Raw genomic sequence first — 27504 nt, 5'->3', positions numbered from 1 at the left:
CACTATGATTAGCTTACATTGGATCTCTTTTCATTGCTCCCTAAGATCAAATGAGAAACACAAAGAATAGTATTCATATCCAAAGCTGATAAATAAGATCATACAAACAGGTTTAAATGATGCAAACAGATGAGAATAAAACCCAGTGTCTTTAACTTCAGACTTTTAAAAATATTGATGTTATTTTATATCAACATAACATCACAATATTAGCCCAATGGAGTAAAAGTACTTCTAGAATTAACACTTTAATATGATTCTAAGTTAAAATCAATTTTCTCAGATTATATATAAAGTAGCTTGCCCTGGATATTACTTCCATGTTCCAAACTCCACTACAGGAAGAAATTGAGAAAAGATTACTTGTCATATAAATTTTAATAGATGAATTTTAACTCTAAAGTAAAAAAACCCAAAACCTTATATTACTCATTACTACTTTAACAAATTCAGCAAAATTACATTATGCCATCATGCCAAATCTAATAATCCATAATTGATTTAAAAGACAAAACTAGAAACTGATAAATTCATCATTACCTGGAAGTAGTCTTGACCCTCGCCTCCAAAAAAACATTATTCTAAATTTGATGAAGCTTCCAAAACTACCAATTTATAGGAAATAGGACAAAAGAACAGAATGCTATCAGCAAAATCCAAGACTAGAAGACCCCAAATAACCTAGTTTCTTCAACAAAATCAATGCAAGAATGAAGGGGAAGAGTCAGGGATAAGGAGAAAGAGAAGGAAGAGAAATCTATAAATTAAAGAGACATATGAACCAATCACAATGTGTGGACTTATCTGGATCATGTTCAAACAATAATAAAAATTTAGAAATTATAAGTTTTGAAACAACTAGAAATGTGAACACTGGATTTTTGCTATTAAAATTTTTTAAAGATTTTTTTCTTTTTATTTGACAGAGAAAGACACAGCGGGAGAAGGAACACAAACAAGGGGAGTGGGAGAGGGAGAAGCTTTAAATATAAAATTTTGGGATGAGTTCTTACCATTAACTATTCTAAGTCCTTAAAAGTGCACCTACAAAATCTATATATTTTATATTTTGAATGTTATTACAAAAATAGCAACAGTAATATATGGTCGTTGTAAACAAAAGAAATTAGGAGTGGAAGGAAAAATTAAAACCCACAGTTCCACTACTCGGTTATGACAATTTATCTGAATATAATATTTAACAACTTTGGTGATACAAATTTTTAATACAATTTCTTACCAAAGTCAAAAACACTAATTTCCTTTAAATAAAATCTTTTTTAACCAGAAAGTAATAATCTAGGACATATAGAAAAGTTAAAAGAAAATGAAAAATACCCAGGATCTTGCTACTTAGCAATAACCACTACTAACATTTTGTTGGTGTTCCAAAGTCTTTTTTCAAAGGGAACAAACTTAATATACTAACTTTTTTTTAAATATACTAACTTTTAAGCACAATTAATTCTGAACACTCACAGGTCCCCAGTGGAAGATGATACAATAAAGGGCATGGTGATAGATAATACTACCACGGCAGGGGGGGGTTAAGCTGCTGCCTTCGGCTCAGGTCATGATCCCAGGGTCCTGGGATCGAGTCCCACATCGGGCTCTCTGCTCAGCAGGGAGCCTGCTTCCCCCTCTCTCTCTGCCAGCCTCTCTGCCTACTTGTGATCTCCCTCTCTGTCACATAAATAAATAAAAATCTTAAAAAAAAAAAATACTACCACTGGGGTTTATTAGTCTTTCCCAATTAAAAAAAGAAGAGCCTCAAATACTTTAATGTGTATTTTAAAGATTCGTACTACTATGCAAGTTCTTTGGAAATGAAAATGGCTGTTATTCATTATGAGCATCTCTAATTTTATGAAGATAGCCTAGACATGACTTGAAAGTTAAAACACAACTATGGAAGGGACCCAATCACTCTGGAACATACCCCTGCTGCTCTAGTTTTTTTCCTTAGAAATAAAAATAAATACAAGGGCACAAATAAATACAATGAGGAACAGGCTGTAAGGCAAAACATTTGAATCCATTAGGACATTTTTACTGTATTAAATCTAAATCATTCTCAAATTAACAAGTGAAACAAAATCTCCTAAAATAATAAAGTCTATAAATTTACTCTATTCCATATAATATCTTTTACTTATGCCAGAATGAACTCTTTTCAGTTTTACTAATTAACTCTCCTTAATTATTTCAGCTTTTATCATATATTATGCGGATTTTAATCATCTTCTAATGTTTAATCTTTCCAGTTTGAAGACAGCCAATCCTCACACAAAGTTCTGCCTTTGGTCCTTTTGTGTTGTCACTAGACTCTGTCCTCAGCAATCTCATTCACTCCCATTTCTTCAGCCACCATCCTTCTACAGATTAATTCCTAATTAAACATCTCTAACCTAACTCTAATCACATTGCTGAGCTCTATCAGCAGCCTTCTAATAATTCTCAGTTGCATATCTTCAAATGAATGCCTCATGTTCTCTCAGCATCACCATCACCTGGGCTCAAGGTGTACATCACTTTGTACATCATCCTCTCCTTCACACCCCACATCCAACAGCTTACCATTTGACCACTTTCACCTCCTGTACTTACCTTATATCCTCATCCATTTTTTCATTCCTATTACTTATTATCTCATGATGGATTAACTCAATAACCTTTTAACTAGTTTCCTTTCTTCATCTCTTTCCATTTTAGCCTTCAACCCTCAAAAATACTAGTAAAATCATGTCACTCCCATGGCTAAAGCCTGTAATGGATCTACACCGCTTACATTCTAAATTCCTTAGCAAGCACTCTAGGTCCTCCTTAATTAGCCCCAGCCTACTTTTCTAGACTTATCCGACACTACAAGCCCTCATCATCCTACACTTCATCCACTGGGTATAAACTACTCCTCTGGAATATTCTGTTCTCTACTACCTCCATACCTTTAATTGTTCATTTCAATTTACCACTACCTTGAAGTAAGGGATGATGTCATGTTTATCACTAATATCACTTACTATCATAGAATAGGTAAATAATTGTTTAATGAACTCAATCCACATATCAATATGCTAACCACCCTCCAAAACTATGACTCCTAGAATAAAATCTAGTATTTTTCAATCACAGTTTCCTACTTTCCCAGTAGTTATCCCTCCAGCATACTCCTCTAACACTCTATAAAAAAGCTCATCACAGTAGTCTTCAAATTATACACCCTTGAAACAGTTATTTCATGAGTGAACCAAGATGTACCATCAAAAATCCAAAAGTGATATGTCCTCCCCATTTGTAAGGGGAAAAAAACCTAATGTACTAGACAGAATCTCTTCAATTAAGAGTTTCCTTCCACAATTTTTTGTAAGCCTTTTGGACCCCCTAACAAAAATCATATGATACAATTAAATCGAATTTATCAGTATTTCTCAATGTTCTGCAAATAGTATTTGACCTCCAGATGTCTAACAATGGCAAAAGTTAGAGAATCACAGTTTCAACACATTTAACCTTTTATTATAAATAAATCCTAACACAAAGGAGGCACTCAATAAATGTCTTATTAATTGAAATCCTTCATCCTTTCATCAGTGCACCTAAACATTTTCTGACTCTTCTCTACCACAACTATTTTTTTAGAATGGCAACTGTAATAAATAGAACTATATGGAGTATCAAGGTTTAACATTCTATAGTTCCAAGCAAGAGGTAAATCTAAATTCTATTACCAAAGGTCCCCAATTTTTAAAGATATACATTAAAAAGATAGAATTACAGAATCCAGTAGAGGTGGGGGAAGTCAGACTACTAGGGAGAAAGAAGCATCATGTCTAAATTCCCAATTAATTTCTGGATTTTGATCTTAACTCAGAATAAGCAAGTCAAAAAAATGCAAAATTTAACTTAGGAAGTGATTAAAGTTGGTCTATAAAATTTACTTGTATTTCGGTACTTGTACTTGGAAGCTACTAGTGTTTTCACATTTTTGAGGCTTAATGATGATGCTGTTGTACTTACATCCCGAAGAAAAATATTCTGCAAAAAGTAATCACAAAACTAAATAACCTTCAGTTATATTTTTAAAAAGTATTTTTAAGCCTATTACATGTATCATTTAACAGTGCATTAGTTCTGAAATCAAAAATAATTTTAACAAGGAAAAGTCACAGATGATTTTCACCAAAACATTATTTTTTACTAAGTTCTTAAGTTTTAATTCCAATATAGTTAACATACAGTATTCTATTAGGATCAGGTGTACAATATAATGATTCAACAATTCTACATTGCTTAGTACTAATCATAAGTATACTTTTTAATCCCCATCACCTATTTAACCCATTCCCCCCTCACCTTCCCCTCCTCTGGTAAACACCAGTTTACTCTATATAGTTAAGACTCTGTTTCTTGGTTTGTCTCTTTTTCTTTCTTTTCCTTGTTTGTTTTGCCAAAACATTATTTTATTTTTAAAGATTTTATTTATTTATTTGACAGAGAGATCACAAACAGGCAGAGAGGCAGGCAGAGAGAGAAGAGGACGCAGGCTCCCTGCCGAGCAGAGAGCCCGATGCAGGGCTAGATCCCAGGACCCTGGGATCATGACCCGAGATGAAGGCAGAGGCTTTAAACCACTAAGCCACCCAGGCGCCCCCAAAACATTATTTTAAATGGCTAAGATTAAAAATTTAAGTTCAGGGTGCCTGGGTGGCTCAGTGGTTTAAGCTGCTGCCTTCGGCTCAGGTCATGATCTCAGGGTCCTGGGATGGAGTCCCACATCCGGCTCTGTGCTCGGCAGGGAGCCTGCTTCCCTCTCACTCTCTCTGCCTGCCTCTCTGCCTATTTATGATCTCTCTGTGTCAAATAAATAAATAAAATCTTTGAAAAAAAAAAAAATCTCAGGGTCCTGGGATGGAGCCCCACATAGGGTGGGAGAAGTCCTTGCTCAGCAGGGAGCCTGCGAGAAAAAAAAAAATTTAAGTTCAGCTCTGTTGGGGTTACAGGTGGTAACTCTTTGACTTCCACAATCTTTTAAAACTATGAAAAGCCACCTTCTGGCTACATAGCATATTCTTAAACCTTTCAACAATATTTTAAAATTTAAAAGCTTTCAAATACAACATTATTTAAAATGTGGAGGAATCAAAAATTCTTACTCATATTTGACAGTTTCTACAGCTCTGCACCTAACTTCCTATTAAGTATTTTTTACTTCTCTTCACTTAGATGATCTTCTCCATATTTCTAATGCTAATTGCTATTTCTCAGTTGCTTCAAATAAATGAATGAGATCCCTTCTAAAATATAACTTTGAGAATAGATATGTTGTTTAAGTATTAGTCCTAGTTCTATCACAAATATTATACATAAAAAACGTATTGCTATTTATTGCTATTATATATTTACATACAATTATACTCATAAATTCATAGACTTTATACATGTAATGCTACTATATATACCACAAAAAGCAAACCAAAAATAGAGATTTAAAAAGAATTTAAAAAGATCAACAAACAGAGCATACTGAAGTTGTAATATTTTCTTCCCTCACCCCAATCAATCATCCTGTATACCTGCTGTGGTGCAAATACTACTCTGGAGACCACACTGTAGCCACACAGAAGTACCTGTAGTTCTCAGAAACAGCATGCTGTTTCATACCTTGTATTCATTGTAGTTGAGCATTCCAGATTGCTCCCCTCATACCCTCCAAAAAATATCCAGCAGCAATCTTCAACTCCTTCAATAATCAAGAAGTTCAAGTATAAGCTTCTTTATGATAACTTTTACCTAATCTCTTTAGCCCTTCTCATTTCCTCCTCTCATTTATGACCCCCACCCCCAGACTTGGGTTTCCCTCTTAAGTTTCCATTGTACCTGTTTATATGTCCACTACAGAACATCATCTTTTTATTTTTTTTACAATATTTTAATTATTTATTTGACAGAGAATGAGGTCACAAGTAGGCAGAGAGGCAGGCAGAGAGAGAGGGAGAAACAGGCTCCTCACTGAGCAGAGAACCTGATGCGGGGCTCGATCCCAGGACCCTGAGATCATGACCTGAGCCAAAGGCAGAGGCTTAAACCACTGAGCCACCCAGGCGCCCCAGAACATCATCTTTTTAAGTTTCTGTTTCCCTATTCAACAATAAACCACTTAGGGGCACGGGACTTACCATTTGATCTCAGAGACCTGAATGTCTAGCTTTGGCAGATACTCACATATTTGTACAATCAATAACCTAGTGTAACACTCTCATAATACAAATGACTGGACTGAGATGTAAATTAAACACTGTGTCCACAGTCCAGGATACTAATGTCATTGGCTGCTCTATGATAATGTCGCATCTTCTCTAATGTACCTCATTTCTTGTTCATAAAATACTTATAAAAGTTTAGCAGTATTGGAGCAGATGTAAAGCTCTCTTTACGATACTCTAAAACTAAGAATTAATTCAATATTTTACATATATAAAACTTAAATTATATCTAGGTAATTGTTTTATTACTAAAACACCATGTACCAGGTATTTACAAATAAGGTACTTGAGTCAACTGTGGAAAATCATACTCATGTAGACAGTCTATGGAATGTTGTTCTGGAACATGTATCTCTATGTATCTTAACTGTATACCAATTATAACCAATGCTTTTCTCAAAGTTATGCCCAAAGTATTTATTTAGTGATAACTCAGATTTTAGGCTATTACAGAAAAAGAAATGAATTCCTAGTATCTACAAGTGTGGTCTGGCAAACCCATTATTTATAAAATGTTTACATACATCAAATACAATAAAAGGGACTCAAAACTTTATCTGAGGCCATCATATTATTTTTTGCTACTAAAATGCAAGAATTTTATCTTTCTTGAACTAAGAGTATCAGAAATACATTATTATGTTTATAAACAACAGAATGTTTTCTAAATATGGATGCTATTACATATGAGAATATAGTATTCTGAGCATTAGCTACCAGGTATCATTCTAAGCACTGAGAAGTTAACTTTATGAAGAGAAGTAATCTTCCTGCTCTTTTGTAGAACTCAAGAAGTTTTTCTTATACGCACAATGCTTCTGAAAACACCTATAATTCATTCAAACCAATACTATACTCCTTAGCACTTCCGCACAACCATTCTCTCATCTCATTCTAAATCACTGTTTCCACATCTATAAAACTGAATGCTTGGACTAAATAAATTCTATGGTGCCTTCCAGATCTAAGCTCTTGTGATACCAATTTGGAGTATATTTTACCACTTAAAAATAATGACATGTGAATGGATTGTTTTTTATGAGTCATAACTATAATGACTCTGTGGAGACAAGAGTAATAAACACTACACAAGTAAGATATCACTAAAGTATTAAAAGTAAACCTGTGAATAATTATTATGAAATAATTCTACTTTATGAAAGGTCTCAAGAAGGGATTCCTTAAATAGAGTCCCCCCCTAATGAGTTAAGCACTATGTTAACTATCATTTTCAGTGAAAGAAGTCACTGATAGTCTTGAAAACATATGGGAAGCCAGTGGACACATTAGATTTTTAAATTACCATTATAAAATCAAGGAGCAAAAACCTACAACTTCTCAGGAGCTAGTCATAAAAGCACTAATATAATGCCCAGTTTCAGAGATGAGGAAAATATTAATTCTATTCAACTACTCTTACTAATACTATAATGGTTGTAACTTATATCAGACTAACTGTGGAACCGACACTGCTAACATTACATTTATTAACTCATTTAATCCTAGGGTAAGACCGTGAGGTACTCTTATTATCCCCATATTACAGATGAAGAAACTAAAGCCAAAAAGGTAAAGTGACTTATGCAAGTTCAGTCAGCTCTTAAAAAATCAAAGTAGTATTCCACTTGAACTACCATTTCCAACATTCAATTATTTTTCTATTCCTAAATTTCTATTCACTTGAGAAATTTGGCTCACATCAAATAGATGATTACAAATACATTTATTTTAATACCTCTTGTGTTACATTACTTTCTCTCACTAAAGAAAAATAACTGACTCTAAATATATGCGTATAGTATACTAAGAGCACAGTGCCACCTGAATTGACTATGATTTCTAGAATAAACACAGATGTCTAAACATTTTAAAATTTCAAAATTTTTGTGTTGATTCATCCACTATTACCGCAAAAATTCAGTCTGTTCATATAAAGCTGAGAGAAAAGATCAGGAACACGCCACAGTAATTATCAATCATTTAAAAACACTCCATAGGGGGTTATGTATAGGGTGGCTGGATTATGTACATTGGGGAGGGTATGTGATACGGTGAGTGCTGGGAAATGTGTAAGCCTGACGATTCACAGACCTGTACCCCTGGAGCAAATAATACATTATATGTTAACAAAAATTAAAAAAAAAAAACACTCCATAAATTTACGATAGCCAACATGTAGTGAAGCAATAAATTTCTTGGTTTGAAACGACCATCTTTTTACATGAGCCAAACACATTTTTCTAACGATATTTCATCCTAAAAACTTTTTTTAATGTCATGTTAAAACTGTCTAAAAGTTGTGGTCCAAATTTTATCACACTAAAACTCTTCCTCTACCCTATCCCTGTAATTTCTCCCATCGGCATCATTTTATTTTATACCTACAGACTTTACCTGTTCTTCACCGCTCAGGGCTCAGCTCCCTTTCAGCTCTTCATCTGGGTGCCCACATCCATCACACCTTTGCGGGCCCCCAATCATGGCTGCTCCTCCTCCCTGGGTTCTCAACACCGACTCTGCACCTATCAGCTACGCGCCCCCCCCCCCACCTCCGCCCGGCCCAATCCATCTTCAGACACGTGAGAGGCTGTTTGTGTCACTCCGTCAGTCCCATCCAGGATAGGGTTCACTTACCGAGAGAGAAGCGTCAACTTTTGCTCCAGCATCATCTCCAGCTTCTGGCCCTGTTTGGAGATCCAGTGGTCCACCCCATGCAGGCGGTAGCACGTCTCCAGCATTAACCTGAAGTCCGCCACGAACTCGGTAATGCTCCCATACTGGCCGCAGGCGAACTTCTCCTCCATCTTCAGCAGACACATGCCCTGCCCGAACTGTTGCGGGAGGGCGCGACCGCCCCGGCCCCCGCCGCGTGGCCCCTCGGCCACCTCATCCTCCCCGGTGGCAACGCCCCCCAAGGGCTGCAAGAAGGGGGTGGTGAGGCCCCGGTGCTTCTCCTGCAGGAACTCGCCCAGGATGCGGTAGCCCTGCTGCAGCTCATAGGTCAGCTCCTGCTCCTTGCAGTCACCGCCCCCGACCACCATCACCTCTTCCTCCTCCTCCTGGTCGTCCTCATCCTCCCGCGAGAAGGAACTCCTCCCTTGGGCCGGCCCTGAGGCCGGGACCGCCGCTGCTATCTCCACCTCACCGTCCTCTTCCTCGGGCGCGGGTGGCTGCCACTCCTCCTCCCGGGCCGGCTCCATCTCCCCCGGCGTCTCGGGCACGCTCATGGCCCCGGCAGGATCAGGTTGGGCCGTGTGGAGCGGCCTCGTGAGGCGCCGGGGCCGCGTAAGCGCGGGCTGCTTCCTCAGGGCTCGGCTGAGCCTCGCAGCACCAGCCCCATCGGGCTCCACTCTCAGCCGCCCGCTCGGCTCACTACTCACGGGGGTCTCGAGCTTGCAGCCGGCGGGGCGGGGTTACATGGCGCGCGAGGGAGGGGGGAGAGAAGAGGAGAGCCTAGGTGCCCTCCTCTCCCCTCCCCCCGGCGGCGGCGCGCGCCAGGCCCTCCTTAGCCTAACCCCTCCGCGCCCCGCCTGCCCGCTCTTCACCCGCCAGGCCGCGCCTAGTTGCCGCGGCCTTGGCGCCCCACCCCCTCCGGACAGCTGTCGGGGTGCTAGGAAGGGGCGAAGAGGAAGTGGGGACTCTTCTCTTGTCGCCCCAGAGTGGGCCTCAGCCCTGGGCTGCGGCGTCTGGGGCTCCTCCTCTTCCTCACACCCACTCCCGCCCCTCTCTACCTGCGGGGTACCCGGGGAGGAGGAGGCGGCGCGCGGACGAGGCCTGGCGACAACTGTCAGTTAGAAGTCCCGCTGGGCCAGGGGCGGGGAAAGGAAGGGGAGGGGCAAGGAGAGAAGGGGAAGGGCACTTAGGCTACCCGCAAGCTCCGGGGCGAGCTGTGGAAAAAGGCAAAGAAAGACACCGTCGCCATCCACGGTGCGCATGCGTAGTAGGACCCCCACCCACCCACTTTGCGTCCGGCTCAGCTACGCGGAAGCCGACTTCGGGCCCCGAGGCTTGGTAGGTTGCGCAGCTCAATGATGTCATCAGCTTGTAGACTGCTGTTAAGGGGCGGAGTGGAGAGGGAAGCAAGGCGCCTGCGCAGCTGTGCTCGTCGGTGTCAGAAAGGTCGAAGAGTTTTTAGAAGCGTGTATAGCAAGAGGTTCTCTATTTTGCGAGATCCTAATTAACCTTAAAAACTAAGAATAGTTCTGAAGGAGCTTGCTAGATAACCCTCTTTAATGGCAAATGAGTAGTGAGAAGGCACAAAGTGTAGATCCTATCCTGTTACACATTTTATGTTCTCTGCTCCTTTTTGTGACCAACGGATTTTTTTTTTTAATATTTTATTTATTTGACAGAGAGAAATCACAACTAGGCAGAGAGAGAGGAGGAAGCAGGCTCCCTGCTGAGCAGAGAGCCCGATGCGGGGCTCGATCCCAGGACCCTGGAATCATGACCTGAGCTGAAGGCGGAGGCTTTAATCCACTGAGCCACCCAGGCGCCCCTGACCAACGGATTTTTAATATAAAACTAGAACTTGTAAAGTTTAGAAAGGAGTTTCAAGGACTCAACCAACTGAAACACGTTCACATGCAAAAGAAAAAGATAATTCGTAGAGCTCAAATTTCTAAAACTCCGTTCCCCAGTTCTTTAGATCAATTCCTATTTTAAATAATCCCATGTTATGTGTTAAAATTAACATTTTCATCTCGGTTCTCGAGATCTGCTAAGTAAATAAAGGAAATGGAACCTTAATAGAAAGTCCTTGGGGTTAAAAACAATCTTCAAATAATTCAAGGCTAAGCCGTACAGCATTAGTCATTAGCCTACAATGTCACTACACATTTAAAAATAACTGTTTAGACTGTCTAAAAAGTGGACTCGTTCACTTTAATTTAGGTATTTTTTTTAAGATTTTATTTATTTATTCGACAGAGAGAGATCACAAGCAGACAGAGAGGCAGACAGAGAGAGAGAGAGGGAAGCAGGCTCGCTGCTGAGCAGAGAGCCCGATGTGGGAATCTATCCCAGGACCCTGAGATCATGACCTGAGCCGAAGGCTGCGGCTTAACCCACTGAGCCACCCAGGCGCCCATAATTTAGGTATTGTTTAAAGTAGGGAGAAAGGAGCTAATAGTTCCATAAAGCAGGTATTATTTTCTCATGTTCTGTAAGAAAAATACACACATCTTTTACTTAACGCATAATGTTCTAGCTTGGAACGTGCAATTGCTGTCCTAGAAATCAGGCATTTTAAAAGTAGAAGTCGTCGAACAAAATGGTCGGTATATTTAATTCTTTATTATTGTGAACCTTTAAAGCACTGATAAAAGTCAAAACTTCAAAGCTTGGAGGACAGTACGTTAAATAGCAATATTAAGTAAAATAGTTACATGGGAACACTAGAGTGTTCCTAATATCCAGTTTTCAAGGTCTCCTCTCATCAGACATTTGTAACTTATTGGGCCCTTATAGCATTCTCTCTTTCTTTGGAGCCCTTAGATGTACCTCACAGGAACAAAGCCATGAACCAGTCTAATTTCATCAACTGGCAAGGAAAAATGTGTCTGAATGGACATCACTCATTTCCTTTGACAAAGCCCAAGAATCTGGACCCACCATCCCCCAGCAAATATCCCCCTTCCTCTTTAGCTACCAACCCTATTTCATGATTCACTAATAATATAGATTGCATTTATTGAACCCTGTGCCACCAAGCACTTTATATTATCTCCTTTAATTCTCACAACAATCCTAGGTATTATGTCTGTTTTACAGATGCAGAAACTGATGCTTAGGTTAAGAAAGTAGTTTGCTGAAATTCAAATCTAGGTCTGTCATACACCTTCTCTATCATATCATATATCTCTATCAATCATATCTTCTCTATCATATAATTCTCCATGGTGCCTAATTCCAAGTCATCTGGCAGAATACCCAGTTCCTAGTGCACAAGATGTAAGGAATTGCTAGAAATTTGACCAAGGACTTCTGAAGGGATATTAAGATAAACAGGTATGAGTTGAAGGAACATCAGCTATAGATCATGGAGAGGCCAAGATGATTGTGTTCTTAGCTATAATGAAAGTAGGATTGGGTCCTTAAACTCAAAAACAAAAACAAAAAACTATTATATAAAAAATACGTTGGTTGCAGGTAAATTAGAAAATATAGATTAGTGGGGCGCCTGGGTGGCTCAGTGGGTTAAGCCTCTGCCTTCAGCTCAGGTCATGATCTCAGGGTCCTGGCATCGAGCCCCGCATCAGGCTCTCTGCTCAGCAGAGCCTGCTTCTCCGTCTCTCTCTGCCTGCCTCTCTGCCCACTTGTGATCTCTCTCTATCAAATAAATAAATAAAATCTTAAATAAATAAAAGCCCGTTCCTCAGCTCCCTTCTGGCCTCATAGACTTCAGCCCGTTCATTTAAAAAAAAAAAAAAAGAAAGAAAATATAGATTAGTGACAAGAAAAATTGCCATTTAATCCCACCACCCAGAGAAAATTTCTATTAATATTTTATGATAGGATTTTTCTATTTATGTGTATTTTTATTTATCTTAAATAAAATTGTGACTATACCATAATTAACGTCCTTTCCTTTTTTCCCTTATTAATAATAAATCATTGTAGGTAATGGACAGGAATTCCACATCTAAAATCTCAACTTCTTATCTCTGTCCACAACAGCCTAGATGGCCTGTTCTTCTGAACTGGCAGGGAGTGAATCAGGGAAACTCTAATGTAAAAGCAATTCTAAACCTTAAGAAAACACCGTATAGGTACAAACAACAGCACTAATAGGGTACCATTTATTAAGCATTTACTTGGTCTTAAATATTTGCTAAATACTTTACATACACAGTACTCACAATAACCCCAGGAAATGATGACAGATATATTTGTTCTTAAATTTTGGATCAATGATTTGCTTACTAGAAAACTTTTTTCTATCCTACAAAAAGCTTGACATTAAAGATCAACATTCCAATTAATAAAATTAACTCTAGATTTATAGAACTGTTTTCTTAAAATGCATATCTACTGCTAAATGAGTGGTCTCAAAGCTGTTTTATTTTTCATATTTAAAGATAAAATTAATTTTGCTTCCCTTTCATTTTCATAATAGGATACTCTTCAGTGCTACTACAGAATCTACTAAGAACTTCTTCAAAATAGAAATCTACTTGAGACCCATTTTGAACCAGGGCTTCTCTTCTTATTGGGCTGCTTTGCAGGGAGGAAATGGCATACATACTGTAATATTCTGCTCAAACACATAATATTAATAGACTCCCACAAATACTGATTACTGTTTGTCAAACACTGAATAATGGTGTTACAAGCTACCAATGTTACATGTACCAGGACAGCCTATTCAGTAATCATACTTCTCAGAGAGTCCTGAATAACTTGAAAAATAGAGTTCAATCAGATTTTCAAGTTCTCTTAACTCTTAGCTGGACACCTTAGGGACTAGAATATGAATATGCCTCACCCTGTTCCCAGGAGGACATTATAAAAAAGTTCATAGGCTATATAGAGAAAACTCCTCACATCCATGGCAATATCTCAAAACTCCCAATTTCAGCATCCTCCCATTACCATAGAAACCGGCAGTATTATCAAGTTAGAATTAAGCTTGCCACTATTTTTCATCCATAATTCCAAAGATATTTGTCCTGGATGTTCCATCTTTGTAAGCTCTCAGTATCTTGTGATAGGCAGCATGACATCTTGACACAAGTATATTGTTTGCTCAGCATCAATAATTCAGACAACTAACAACACTTTGTATACTTCACATCAACTAGGGAAAAGGTGACAAACATTCTAAGACAACAGAAACACAGTTATCACCAAGTTCTGTGTTTAAGAGAGAAAACATGCAAGGTGAACATAAGGCTAGAACACTGACTAATCCTGGAAAAACATAAAGGGAAGGAATATTAACTGTTCAGCAGGGAGAACAGTTCTCTCAATTAAAATGGAATACGCTCACAATAATTATTTGGAATTACTTTCATGGTAAAAATATTCAAGTGACATTAAAGTGCATCAAGCAAAATTTAGCAACTCTTGTAAAGCTTCCTGCTGCACATCATCAAGTTGGGATATACATTCCAACCATAATTCTTCAGAAGTCTGTACCTGACGCACAACCTTAGCTAGGCGTTTGGCACAGGGATCTTCATAGTTAATAGTCTCATTGATTTTTCCTTCTGCAATTATACTGATTATTTTGGGAAGATTGGAATTATTTGGACCAAGTACAACTGGATGATTACTTTCAATTAAGTCACAGAGAAAACTCAAAGTCTGAATAGCTTCCTCTTTATCCTCATGCAGTGGAAGCCATGATAACCAGTGTGGAAGAACTTCATCTACATTTACACAATTAGGCTTAAACCTCAAAATCTTCCCTACTGCTGAGATACAGTTCTCTGTAGCAATGACATTTTTTTTGGTTTTGGAATTTGCACACTTAATAACTTTTACCAGCAGTGGAACAGCTTCTGAACATAAAGAACGATAATCATCTCCACCAAACTGTGCCATAACACCCAGGCCATAAGCAGCAGCTTGCCTGACTTCAGGGTTATTGTCTCGCATATTTAGTAGCATTGGCCACCTAAAATATTCTACATATTTAAATGAGGTTGGGCTGCAGTGCTCTATAATATCATCAAAAATGCACAATCCCCACTGTCTGTCTGGCCATGGTCTACTCGAACAAATTAGATTTACAATTAATGGAAGCAGCTGTTCAAACCATGGTAAAATCTTTTCCTTATAAGTACTAAATAATGAGTGCAAAATATCTGATACTTTGGTCAGAATATAAACATCACATTCATCTTCATCTTGCAGAGACATTTCAACCTGTTGGTCATAGTTTTCTTCCTGTCTTTTAACCTGTCTCAATTCTTGGTTTTTAAAGTGCCCTTCAAGTTTTGTTTTCAGTATTTCCCCTAGTTCTTCCAAGTGTTCATCGTTAAGGCACCCATCTCCCATTACTTCGATGGACTTTGCAAAAGAATTCATTATTTCTGAGAGTACATCTATATCAGGTTCAGTCCCAATAGCCTTAATTAAGGGATCACATATGAATTGCCATATCTGGGCAAGATACTCTGGGCCATGAATTCTTGCACATTCCAGGAGAAAAGGCATAGACTCTGCTGCTGCCACTCGAACATTGTCATGGAAATAAAATTTCAATAAAGGAACCATAAGCTTTACAACTTGTTCTGTATATTCCACAAATCCTTCCCTTAACTCCTTAGCATAGTAAACCAACATCTGGCAAGCAGTTGCTTTTGCTTCGAGTCCTGAAGTTTTAATTCCAAAACTTTGTTGGTCTCCAAGATTTACAAACTGCCATCCATCATCATCACTCATATTTTCCACATCTTGTGTGTCTAAGAGAGCAACATCAGGTTTAGCTGAAGCAGTCTTAATAAGAGGCTCAATAACTAGTGGAAGGTACTGTTGAAAATCATTTCCAAGAATTTTACACATTCTAGCCCATGCTGAAACCATATAAGATGTCTGAGGGTCATCATCTTCCATATTACTTAAGTCAGATTGTGTCTTTAATAATAGCTGCATCACATTTGATGCATCTTGCATAAATTTTTCCTTCCCAACAGCAAGACCAACATGGCTAATGCATTCAATAGTTTTTCCTTTCAGAAGCTTAAGTTCCTTTTGAACAGCAAGCTCAACAATGTGCTTTAGTGATGGCATAAATATATCATAATACGGAACAAATTTTTCTTCTATTGTATCTGCAACTGAGGCAATGGTCGTCACAAGCTGCTCCAAGGCCAGTTTAGTTCCATTCCGAATCAACTCTTGAAGTTTAATCACCAAGATAGAATGTAGATTTCTCACCATACTATCCAAATATAGAGCAAGCAATGCTTTGGGGCAGTCTTCAATAAAAATAATAAGTGCAGAAGCCGCATGTGATTGCACACGCTGATTACCTTGATTTTCCATGGTACGCAACAGAGCTGCAATCACTGTTTCATGGAATTTCTTTTGGAAGTTAGGTGCAAAATCTGTAGCCATCTGTCCAAGCGTAGTACAGGCTGCAGCCCTCACTCTTGGGTGAGGATCCTGAAGAAAAAGCAAAACAGAGTTAACTGTTTCATCTAGAATTGATTCCATTTGCTGATGGCATCCTTCTCCAATGGCAGATAAGGCCATTAATCCAGCATGTCGGTATTTCCAGTCAGGGCTCTGAAGCATCTGCATGATGTGCTCCTTAGTCATTGGTAAAACAAGTTTTCCACCAAGCCCACAAGCCAGTCTGTCTAGGGCACTCTCAGCAGCAACTGCATTGCTGTCAAAATCATCTTCTTCCATTTCATCAGCATTTACCCAGTCCTCATCATCGTGTAGATCAACCATCATTGCTAATATATGAGGAACTGCCTGTGCAATTATATTCGTATGTTTTTTCAACATTGGGGTTGCAGTTTCAGACAAGGTCACTATTATTTCAAGGGCCAGCTGGCGTTGCAGATTACTAAGTCTAGAGTCTCCACATAACTTCAGACTCAACTGCAGAGTATCTTCTAAATAAGGACCCAGATATTTAGGTACAGTATCTGCAATCTCAACAAGGGATTCTAGCACTGAATCATCATCCTGATAGCACGAGTCATTTACAGCCTGTAAGATTCCAGGAAGCAAGTCTGCAAAGTCTTTGAAAAGAGCAATATTATTCTCATTAGCAAGTACAAATGCAGCTGCAGCTCTAGCAGACAATGTCCTGATTGCGGGATGTTCTTGATCTTGAATGCACTGGTCCAACAACCGTTTGATGATATCCAAATCATGCTGCTCTTGGTTCCCAAAAATCCCAGGAAAGTGCCAGAAAACATGAAGTGCAACTTCCCATAGAACTACATTTTTAGAGTAGATTGAATCAATAAGGAACTTCAGACCTTCGGGCCAGTGGTTAGTGCCATCCTCATCTATCAAATTCCTGGCCAGCACGGCAAAAATATCACAAAGTTTTTTTCTCATGCTAGCATGTGTTTCTAACTTAACAGCCAGTATCAGTTCAATCTTGACGTCCCTCTGAACATCAGAAGGAAGATTTGGATAGACTTCCTCAAACCCAGAGGACAAAAGCCGTCGTAGCAGTGCGGCAGCCATTTGTCTCACCTCATAACCTGCTCTTCTATTTCTGACAGCATCTAAGAGGAATGTAGTCTTACACAGACCTGGGATATTTTCATAGACTTCCTCTGCCTGTCTCCGCACCATACAGCTTGGATTGATCAGGTTCTTCAGAAGCTGGTAAAACTCTTGCTTTCCCGACACAGTGGCCGGCAACCCTGCAGCCCCAGCCGCCGCCATCGCGCTATGTCAAAGAAATCGCGACCAGGCAGAAGGGAGGGGGTCTACGGCCAGAAACAGTGACGCAAGCAAGGCGCCAGCGGGGATGGGCGGGGTCGCTCATCCTCTGCTCGCGGGTTGGTTTGGTTAGGTGTCTGGGGATAGGTAGTTTAGAGTGGGGATGAGGGACCCTCCATCTGTTTTCCAGTAAGATAAAACACCTGAGGAGAAAAGAAAGAAAGAAAGAAAGAAAGAAAGAAAGAAAGAAAGAAAGAAAGAAAGAAAGAAAGAAAGAAAGAAAGAAAGAAAGAAAGAAAGAAAGAAAGAAAGAAAGAAAGAAAGAAAGAAAGAAAGAAAGAAAGAAAGGAAGGAAGGAAGAAAGGGAGGGAAGAAAGGGAGGGAAGGAAGAAAGAAAAGGAAGGAAGGGAGAAAGAAATTTATGTTATTGAATGTATGAATGATTTCTTACCCTTTTTTTCTAAACTATTGTTACCCCGATAATTTTAAAAATAACTACATCTTGAAAACCCTCCAGGTGAAAGAAGCCAGCCACAAAAGACCACGTATTGTATAAAATTCCGTTTATAGTAAAGGTCTTTTTTTTCCCCTTGAGCAATTTCATTTTATTAATTTTTTTTCAAGTGTTTATTTAAATTCTAGTTAGTTAACAGATAGTGTAATATTAGTTTCAGGAGTGGAATTTAGTGATTCATCTTTAGATACAGCACTCAGTATTCATCACAAGTGCCCTCAATACCCATCACCCATCTAGGTCTTCCCCTGTCCACCTGCCTACATTAACCTTCCTTTTGTTCTGTATCCTAAAGAGTCTTTTTTATGGTTTACCTCTCTCTCTCTTTTTGCCCCCCAAGTTCATCTGTTTTGTTTCTGAAATTCCACAAATAAGCGAAATCATATGGTATATTCCTTTGACTGACTTAGTTTGCTTAGCATTATACCCTCTAGTTCTAGCCACATCATTACAAATGCCAAGATTTATAGTTAAGGTCTTGAAAAGACAAATCTATATAGAGAGTAGATTAGTGGTTGCCAGAGGCAGTGGGAAGGAGAGAATGTAAAATGACTGCTGTCAGATAGTGGGTTTCTCTTGGGGTGATGAAATATTATAAAATTAATTGTGGTTGCATAACTCTGATTATACTAAAAACCACTGCATTGTACAATTAAGATTGGTCAATTGTATGGTATATAAAAAATAATACCTCAATAAATCTGTTTATCAAGGGTGGTTGGGTTATGGACATTGGGGATGTGTGTGCTATGGTGAGTGCTGTGAAGTGTGTAAACCTGGCGATTCACAGACCTGTACCCCTGGGGCTAATAATATATTATATGTTAATTTTAAAACTTTTTTAAAAATCTGTTTATCAAATAAGTGCAATAAAAGGTGGAGACCCTGATTACCATTCCACTACCATATCTAATGGAGTAAAAACAGTAAGTGCTCAAACTCTGGTGTGCCAGAATCACCTTGTCTGTGGACTACAATAAAGAATGAAAAAGACAACTGAGTAAAGCATAGTGGAAAGTGACCTGGGCTAGTAATAAGACTTGAATCCTAGTCTTATCTGTAAATTAATTTTGTATCCTTGATCATGTCACTCAAGGTTTTCTTTGCATGTTGCCTAAACTGTAAAAAGCTTTTACAGTTTTCCTTTTAGTAGGAAGATGTTGAGATTATTCCAAGAAACAAATGCCCTGAAGCTAAATACTATTTCTTTAAATTCAAGCAGGTGAGTCAGTCAAAAACAATGATCATCACTCTAACAGTGGGTCTAAAAGTAACAAATATTACTTTTGTGTTAACACTTTGCCACTCTGTCATTTTGATCTTAATCAGGTTTGCAAAATTGGTGGGCTGGTGTAATACTAATTTTAGGTAAGAGAAGCTCAGAGAGGTTAAGTGATCTGCCTAAGATGACACAGCTGAGTCTCAAATCCACCTCTTCTGAAAGCAACACCAATGATCTTTCACCATACCACTTCCCCATAATTACTCCTGAATTTGTAACGTGATCAGAGGTCTTCACTTATTGCAAAGTCTGTCTTAAACTTCTCCAAGTGTGCTTAAATTTTAATTTTTCAAAAACGTTACTGCATATGCTCACAAAGATAGAAAATCCAGCTTTAGGATTAACCAGATGATAGACAAAACAGTCTTATAAATTACATTGTAATGTGCAATACTATACACATTTAGGAAGAAACATTACTCTCTAAACAGTTTCTCATTCAGCGGACTTAGAATGAACTGCATCACTTAAGATACTGATTTTAAATATAGGTATTAGGATACTTATTTTAAATATAGGTATTGGGACCCAAGGTCTAAACTACTGAATCAGAATTTCTAGGAAATGAAACCTGAGAATGTCCCATTTTAACAAATACACTGGGTTTTAATATTAATACAAAAATTTGAAAACACTGATTAGATCAGGTTTTAGGTTCTGATTCTAAGAACTTGATTACAGTTTTGCATATTGATCCAGATCACTGGTTTTCCTACTGGTTCTTAAATAAGTTTAACAGTGGGGCCTTGCTTTTGATATTTCAGGAAATGTTGATAATTATATGAGGGTCAGGGGAGGGGAGGAGGCGTCTCCTAACATTGTATCTATTAGTATATTAGAGACTTAGTAAAAACTTCAATAGGATCCCACCACAGACCTACCACAATGTTTTAAATTTAAAAGGTTGACAATAACAATGGTGGGTGAGGATATGGAACAAGAAGGAATTGTTATATTTTTGTAGTAGTATAAGTAAGTTGGTACAACCACTTTGAAAAAATATTTGGAAAATTCTGGGTTAAGATTACACAACCATTCATTTTCTCAGCAAACATTCATTGAGGGTATACTCACTCAAGCATGGTGCTGCCTGCTGGGAATAAAGATTAAATACGTGAGGATGCTTATGAGAGACAATAAATGTCACGTACCATAGTTATCACTGTGGTGATGGTAAGTCTGCCATGGAACCAAAAGGCATTGTGGAGGCAACTAATCTACCCTGGGTGTGAGGGAGATAAGGTAAGTCTTCCCAGAGAAGGTGATATCAGGGCTGACCTTTTTTTTTTTTTTTTAAGATTTTTATTTACTTATTTGGCATAGAGAGAGACAGCACAAGCAGGGGGAGTGGAAGGCAGAGGGAGAGGGAGAAGCAGGCTCCCCGCTGAGCAGAGAGCTAGATGTGGGACTTGGTCCCAGGACTCTGAGATCATGACCTGAGCCAAAGGTTTGGCTGACTGAGCCACCCAGGCACCCCAGGGCTGACTTTTGAAGGAGGAATCTTCATTTACTTGAAAAAAGGAGAAGTTTGTTCTAAATAGAGGGAACAGCTTCATTCAAGGGTAAAGAGGCAATAGAGCCTAGGGTGGTAAGAGTTCTGCCAGTGCTTCAGATTGCTGGAGCACTGGGGACAGGACTTGAGGGGGCCTGAGATGCTACAGGAGGCAGAAAGGAGGAAGACAAAAAGTTAAATAAAGACCAGATCATGAAGTTTCTTATAATCCATGTTGAAAATGTGGATTTTTTTTCCCTAAAGGCAATGAGCTGTTTAAGGATTTTATTTTTTTTTTAGATTTTTAAAAATTTTATTTATAGACAGAGAGAGAGAGACAGACAGACAGACAGACACATCACAAGTAGGCAGTGAGGCAGGGGGAGAGAGGAAAACAGGCTCCCTGCAGAGCAGAGAGCCCTATCCAGGCCTCAATCCCAGGACCTTGAAACCATGACCTGAGCCAAAAGCAAAGAGGCTTAACCCACTGAGCCACCCAGGCACCCCTGTTTAAGGATTTTAATCAAGGACTGTTATATAATCAATTTACAAATAGGTTACTTTGCTAATAGAAAGAAGATTGGAGACAAATCAGTTAAGCTAGAAGTTTAAAGTATAAGAACAATGGAAGGGGGAAAAAGAGGACAAGGATTCAAGAGGTTTTAAGGAAAAGTGTCAGTGGAGCTCAGAGGAGGAGAATCTTAGGAAATTGCCCCAAATATTAGTCTGGGCATCTGACTGGAATACTGCAATTTACCTGTTTATTTACCTACATATGGATAAATAGCAGTGTTAATGTGGACCAAAAGACTGCTAACTCTTTCTAGAGGGAAAGAGTCTTTCCTAAAAACTTGAGTCCCAGAATCTATATTTAGTTCTTCTAGTTGTTCCCACACGCTATAGTGATAGTCATCATTTTAACAGTAGGAGCTAAACTGAATCTGCTTTAGGAAAATTATTTATGATCTTCTATTTTAGAAAAACACATACTTAAAATTTTAAGGTACTTCCACTCTATATTGTATAACTCTCTTCTATTGACTTTTTGCACTGTTATTTCTTCCCTTACCCCCATCCCAGTAATGCACGTAATACCCAAGATTTCAAGACTGGACTTGCAGATTTGATTAGAGTTGAAAAACTTTATTAAATTTTATTATTAAAATTGACTTCTAAAATTGTTTTCACTGTTAAAAGGCCATTTAAGAATGTTTCCATAAGGTAGCTCAATACCACACAATTCAACTATTTGTTAGCAGCTTACTAAGTGGGAAAAGTGCAAAATAAGTTGCAAATTTCTTCCAAGATCTGAGAGATTTAGAGTCAAATGAGGGAGACAGAATTAAATTGGACATATTTGACATTTTTAAAAGAATAATCCAGAATAAAAAAATATAAGAAACAAACAAACAAAAAATACCAGAAAGTCTCTCGCTGGCCTAAAAATGGGACAATTGGAATGTCAAAAAGAATAATGTTTATGATGGACTTAAAAACATCACGTATATAAACAAAAGTGATGTGTTTCTAATTCTAACAAAAGCCACTAACTCATTGATCATTTTTGGAGGTTGCTAGGTCACCAACTATGAAATTGATAGAGATATAATCAAGATTTTCCTGTCTTTCCTGTACAAACTGTATTTTACGATAACCAAATAGTTCATGAGAGTACTTTCTTCTTTATAGATTTCCAGCTAATGAATGCACAAAGAATGCTAAAATCAGAGTATTTCTGTGTTGTAATCCAAAATGAAATCATGAATCTAGGTAATAATGAGCAATGGTTGTTAAAACCATTAAATGAAACATGGATTGGGAATTCAGTAATAAAGGGATTAAGCTGAAACCGCCTGAAATTACTGATGAATCTTATTAAAAGTGTAATAAACCAGAAATGTCATTTACTTGTTGTCTTTCAGCTCCACATCCATACATCCTATAATTTGTTCTCTGATCCTGAGGTTAGGTTTTGGAAAAAAAAAAATTCTCTTTCCATAGCTGAGACCCTGACGATTTCACCAAAAGGAGCCATTAGAGATATGGAGGATTTTAAAAAGTATAGAAAATGGATTAATCCTTCTTGTTTTTCCTTTTCTTGTCTGTATTGTCCCAGAATGGCCCTTTCTCCTGGTGGGAACAGTTTCCTCCCTTGTTCAATCCTCAAAAAAATCTAATCTCTCTCATCTCTGCAGAAATACTACTAGTAGTCTGGGGGCACTACTTTCTTAGAGGTTTCACCTACAGCTCTGGGAGGTCCATCCTCTGAGCTTAAAGATACCAGTTCCATTTTGTTCCCTCAGCTATAGGGATTTTATTAGTTCCTTCAGCTATCATCTTTTGATTACATCGGTGCTATTTATTTACTCTTTTGAATCTCCCATACCTGCATAACCAATCCTTTAAATAAAATTTCCTCTTGAAGTACTCAGTGTGATTTGTTTTCCCAACTGGACCTTGACTCAGATACCAGGCATTAAGTGATGCAATAGGAAGTATACTGCACCACGTATGAAGCATTTTTATTTTAAACATTATTTTAAGCATTTTTATTGAGATACAACTTACAATGTACGGCCATACCACTCTGAACGCACCCGATCTCATCTGAGGTACAACTTACATACAATGAAATTCACCAATTATAATTGTATAATTAGATTACATGACCACAATTATATAGAGAACATTTTTGTTACCTCAAAAATTTCCCTTGGGTCCCTCAGTAGAAAATCTCCTTTCCCCGCTCCTGGCTCCAAGTCACTACTGATCTGATTTCTGTTGCTATGGCTTTGTCTCTTCCAGAATTTCAGATAAATGGAATAATTTAGTATATGGCTTTTTTGTGTCTCACTTTCTAGCTTTCTCTTAGCACAATGCTTCTGACATTCATCTGTTCTGTTACATATTTGTTCCTTCCTTCCTTATTCCATCATATGAATCTACTACAATTTGCTCATTCATCAACTGAGAGACATTTGAATTATTCCAAACTTTAGGCTATTATGAATAAAGCTCCTATAAACATATGAGAGCAAGGTGTTTTTGTTAAAATATGTTTTCATTTCTCTTGACAAATACTAGGAGTGGAACGGCTTGGTTTAATGATAAGTGTAGGTTTATAAAAAACTGCCAACTGCTCTTCAAAGTAGTTATACTATTTTGTATTTGAAGAGCAATGTATGAAATGTCAGTTACTGACATTACTGTCAGCACTTGGGATTGTCAGTCTTTTATTTATTTTTTATTTTTTTAAGATTTTTTATTTATTTATTTGACAGATAGAGATCACAGTAGGGAGAGAGGCAGGCAGAGAGAGAGAGAGGAGGAAGCAGGCTCCCTGCCAAGCAGAGAGCCCGATGCGGGGCTCGATCCCAGGACCCTGGGATCATGACCTGAGCGAAAGACAGAGGCTTTAACCCACTGAGCCACCCAGGCGCCCCCCATTTATTTTTATTATTATTTTCAATAACCAACGTAGAGTACATCATTAGTTTTTGATGTAGTGTTCAGCAATTCCTTAGTCATATATAACACTCAGTGCTCATCACCACATGTGCCTTCATTAATACCCATCACCTGGTTACCCCTTCCCCTCATCCCCCCTCCCTTCTGTAACACTCAGTTGTTTCCTAGAGACCAAAGTCTTTCATGGTTTGTCTCCCTCTCCGATTTTTTCCCATTCAATTTTCCCTCCCTTCTCCTGTGGTGCTCCATATTATTCCTTATGTTCCACATATGAGTGAAATCACACAATAATTGTCTTTTTTGCTAGACCTATTTCACTTAGCATAATTCTCTCAAGTTCAATCCATGTCCATACAAATGGTAAGTATTCATCCTTTCTTTTTTTTTTTTTAAGATTTTATTTATTTATTTATTTGACAGCGAAAGAGAGAGATCACAGGTAGGCAGAGAGGCAGGCAGAGAGAGAGAGAGAGGGAAGCAGGCTCCCTGCTGAGCAGAGAGCCCGATGTGGGACTCGATCCCAGGACCCTGAGATCATGACCTGAGCCGAAGGCAGCGGCTTAACCCACTGAGCCACCCAGGCGCACCGGTATTCATCCTTTCTGATGTCTGAGTAATATCTTCTTCATCCACTCCCATAGTTTGGCTATTGTGCCCCTTTTTTCACTACATCTGTATCTTTGGGGTAAATGCCCAGTAGTGCAATTGCTCAGTAGTAGGATGGCTCGATTTTTAACGTCTGAGGAACATCCGTATTGTTTTCCAGAGAGGCTATACGAGGTTGCAGTCCCACCTGTGTAAGAGTGTTCCCCTTTCTCTGCATCCTTGTGAATATTTATTGTTCCCTTTCTTCTTATTTTTGGCCATTCTTACTGATATAAGGTGATTTATCATTGTGGTTTTGATTTGTTTTAACCTGATGGCAAGTGATGTTGAGCATTTTTTCATGTGTCTATTGCCAATTTGTATGTCTTCTTTGGAGAAATGTCTGTTCATGTTTTCTGCCCGTTTCTTGACAGGATTGATCTTTGGATGTTAATCTTAAGAAGTTCTTTATAGATCTTGGATACCAGCTCTTTATCTGTAATGTCCTCGAAAATATCTTCTCCCATTTCATAGGTTGCCTTTCGGTTTTGTTGACTATTTCCTTTGCTGTGCAGAAGCTTTTTATCTTGATGAAACCCTAATAGTTCAGTTTTGCTTTTGCTTCCCTTGCCTTTAGAGACATGTCTTGGAAGAAATATCTGTGGCCAAGGTCAAGGAGTTTATTGCTTGTGTCCTCCTCTAGGATTTTAATGGATTCCTGTCCCACATTAAGGACTTTCATCCATTCTGAGTTTGTCTTTATATGTGGTGTAAGAGAATGGACCAATTTCATTCTTCTGCATGTGGTTGTCCAATTTTCCTAACACTATTTATTGAAGAAACTATCTTTTTTCCATTGAATGTTCTTTCCTGCTTTGTTGAAGATTAACTGACCATAGAGTTGAGTGTCCTATTCTGGATTCTCTGTTCTGTTCCACTGATCTATGTGTCTGTTTTTCTGCCAATACCATGCTGCCTTGATGACAACAGTCTTGTAATATACCTTGAAGTCAGGCATTGTAGTGCCCCCAGCTTTGGTTTTCTTTTCCAGCAATCCCATAGCTATTTAGGGTCTTTTCTGGTTCCATACAAATTTTAGGATTGTTTGTTCTAACTCTGCAAAGATGTCAGTGGTATTTTGATAGGGACTGCATTGAATGTGTAGATTTCTCTGGATAGCATAGACATTAAAAAATTTACTTATTTGACAGAGAGAGAGAGATCACAAGTAGGCAGAGAGTCAGGCGGTGGGGGGGGGGGGGAAGCTGACTCCCCGCTGAGCAGAGAGCTCGATGCGGGGCTTGATCCCAGAACCCTGAGACCATGACCCAAGCAGAAGGCAGAGTCTTAACCCACTGAGACACCCAGTGGCCCCTTGCATAAACATTTTGACAATGTTTATTCTTCCAATCCATGAGCATGGAATGCTTTTCCATCTCTTTGTGACTTCCTCAGTTTCTTTCAAAAGTGTTCTGTAGTTTCTAGAGTATAGATCCCTTACTCTTTGGTTAGGTTTATTCATAGATGTCTTATGGTTTTGGTGCAATTGTAAATGGGATTGATTCTTTAATTTCTCTTTCATCTGTCACATTGTCAGTATATAGAAATGCAACTTATTTCTGTGCATTGTTGTATCCTGCCATGTTGTTGAATTCCTTTATGAGTTCTAGTAATTTGAGGATGGAGTTTTTTGGGTATTCTACATAAAGAGTCATGTCATCTGTGAATAGAGAGTCTGACCTCTTCTTTGCCAGTTTGGATGCCTTTTATTTCATTTTGTTGTCTGCTGAGGTGAGAACTTCTAGTACTATGTTGAACAAAAGTGATGAGAGTGGGCATTCCTCTTGTTTTCCTCACCTTAGGGGAAAAGTTCTCTATTTTTCCCCATTGAGAATGATATTCATTGTGGGCTTTTCATAGATGGCTTCTATATTGAGATATGTTCCCTCTATCCCTATACTCTGAAGAGTTTTAATCAAGAAAGAGTGCTGTATTTTGCCAGATGCTTTTTCTGCACCAAATGAGAGGGGTCATATGGCTCTTGACTTCTCTTTTATTAATGTGTTCTATTACATTGTTTGATTTGTGAATGTTGAACCACATTTGCATCCCAGGAATAAATCCCACGTGGTCGTGGTGAATAATCCTTTTAATGTACTGTTGTATATAATATTCATGTATTATACCCTACTGGCTAGAATCTTGTTGAGTATTTTGGTATCCATGTTCATCAGGAATGTTGGTCTGTAATTCTTCTTTTCACTGAGGTCTTCGGTTTTGATTCAGGGTAATGCTCGCCTCATAGAACAAGATTGTAAGTTTTCCTTCAATTACTATTTTTTAAAACAGCTTCTGTAGAATAGGTATTACTTCTTAAATGTTTGGTAGAATTCCACTGGGAAGCCATCTGGTCCTGAATTCTTGTTTGTTGTTAGTGTCCCTCTACATCTCTTACTACAGCCTTTGGTTTAAAGTCTAATTTGTCTGATATGAGGATTGTTACCCCAGCTTTCTTTTGAGGTCCATTAGAGAGGTAAAT

The 27504-nt window shown here is 38.4% G+C and overlaps 2 protein-coding genes across 5 annotated transcripts in view; both read right to left on the bottom strand.

Annotated features, from left to right (window-relative positions):
* Positions 1-9504, bottom strand: part of KIAA2026 (KIAA2026 ortholog) — a 144373-nt gene extending 134869 nt beyond the window's left edge. For all 3 annotated transcript variants that reach the window (XM_046022143.1, XM_046022144.1, XM_046022145.1), the window contains exon 1: positions 8898-9504. In XM_046022143.1, coding sequence (XP_045878099.1) covers positions 8898-9490 — 593 coding nt within the window. In that variant the 5' untranslated portion in view covers positions 9491-9504. The remainder of the gene's footprint in view (positions 1-8897) is intronic.
* A 3530-nt stretch (positions 9505-13034) lies between these two features.
* On the bottom strand, positions 13035-17627 carry RANBP6 (RAN binding protein 6). Of its 2 annotated transcripts, XM_046023776.1 has the most exons (2): positions 17492-17627; positions 16178-16376 (listed from the first exon to the last, which is right to left on the bottom strand). In XM_046023776.1, the coding sequence occupies exons 1-2, from the start codon at positions 17625-17627 to the stop codon at positions 16306-16308; spliced, it is 207 nt and encodes a 68-aa protein (XP_045879732.1). In that variant the 3' UTR covers positions 16178-16305. The 2 variants fall into 2 exon arrangements, with proteins under 2 accessions (XP_045879731.1, XP_045879732.1); XM_046023775.1 differs by having other exon boundaries at positions 13035-17627.
* Positions 17628-27504: the final 9877 nt, after the last annotated feature.

The sequence above is a fragment of the Meles meles genome, chromosome 11, assembly GCF_922984935.1.
Source record: "Meles meles chromosome 11, mMelMel3.1 paternal haplotype, whole genome shotgun sequence".
NCBI classification, from domain to species: Eukaryota; Metazoa; Chordata; class Mammalia; order Carnivora; family Mustelidae; genus Meles; species Meles meles.
This window is presented reverse-complemented; position numbering and strand designations above follow the sequence as displayed.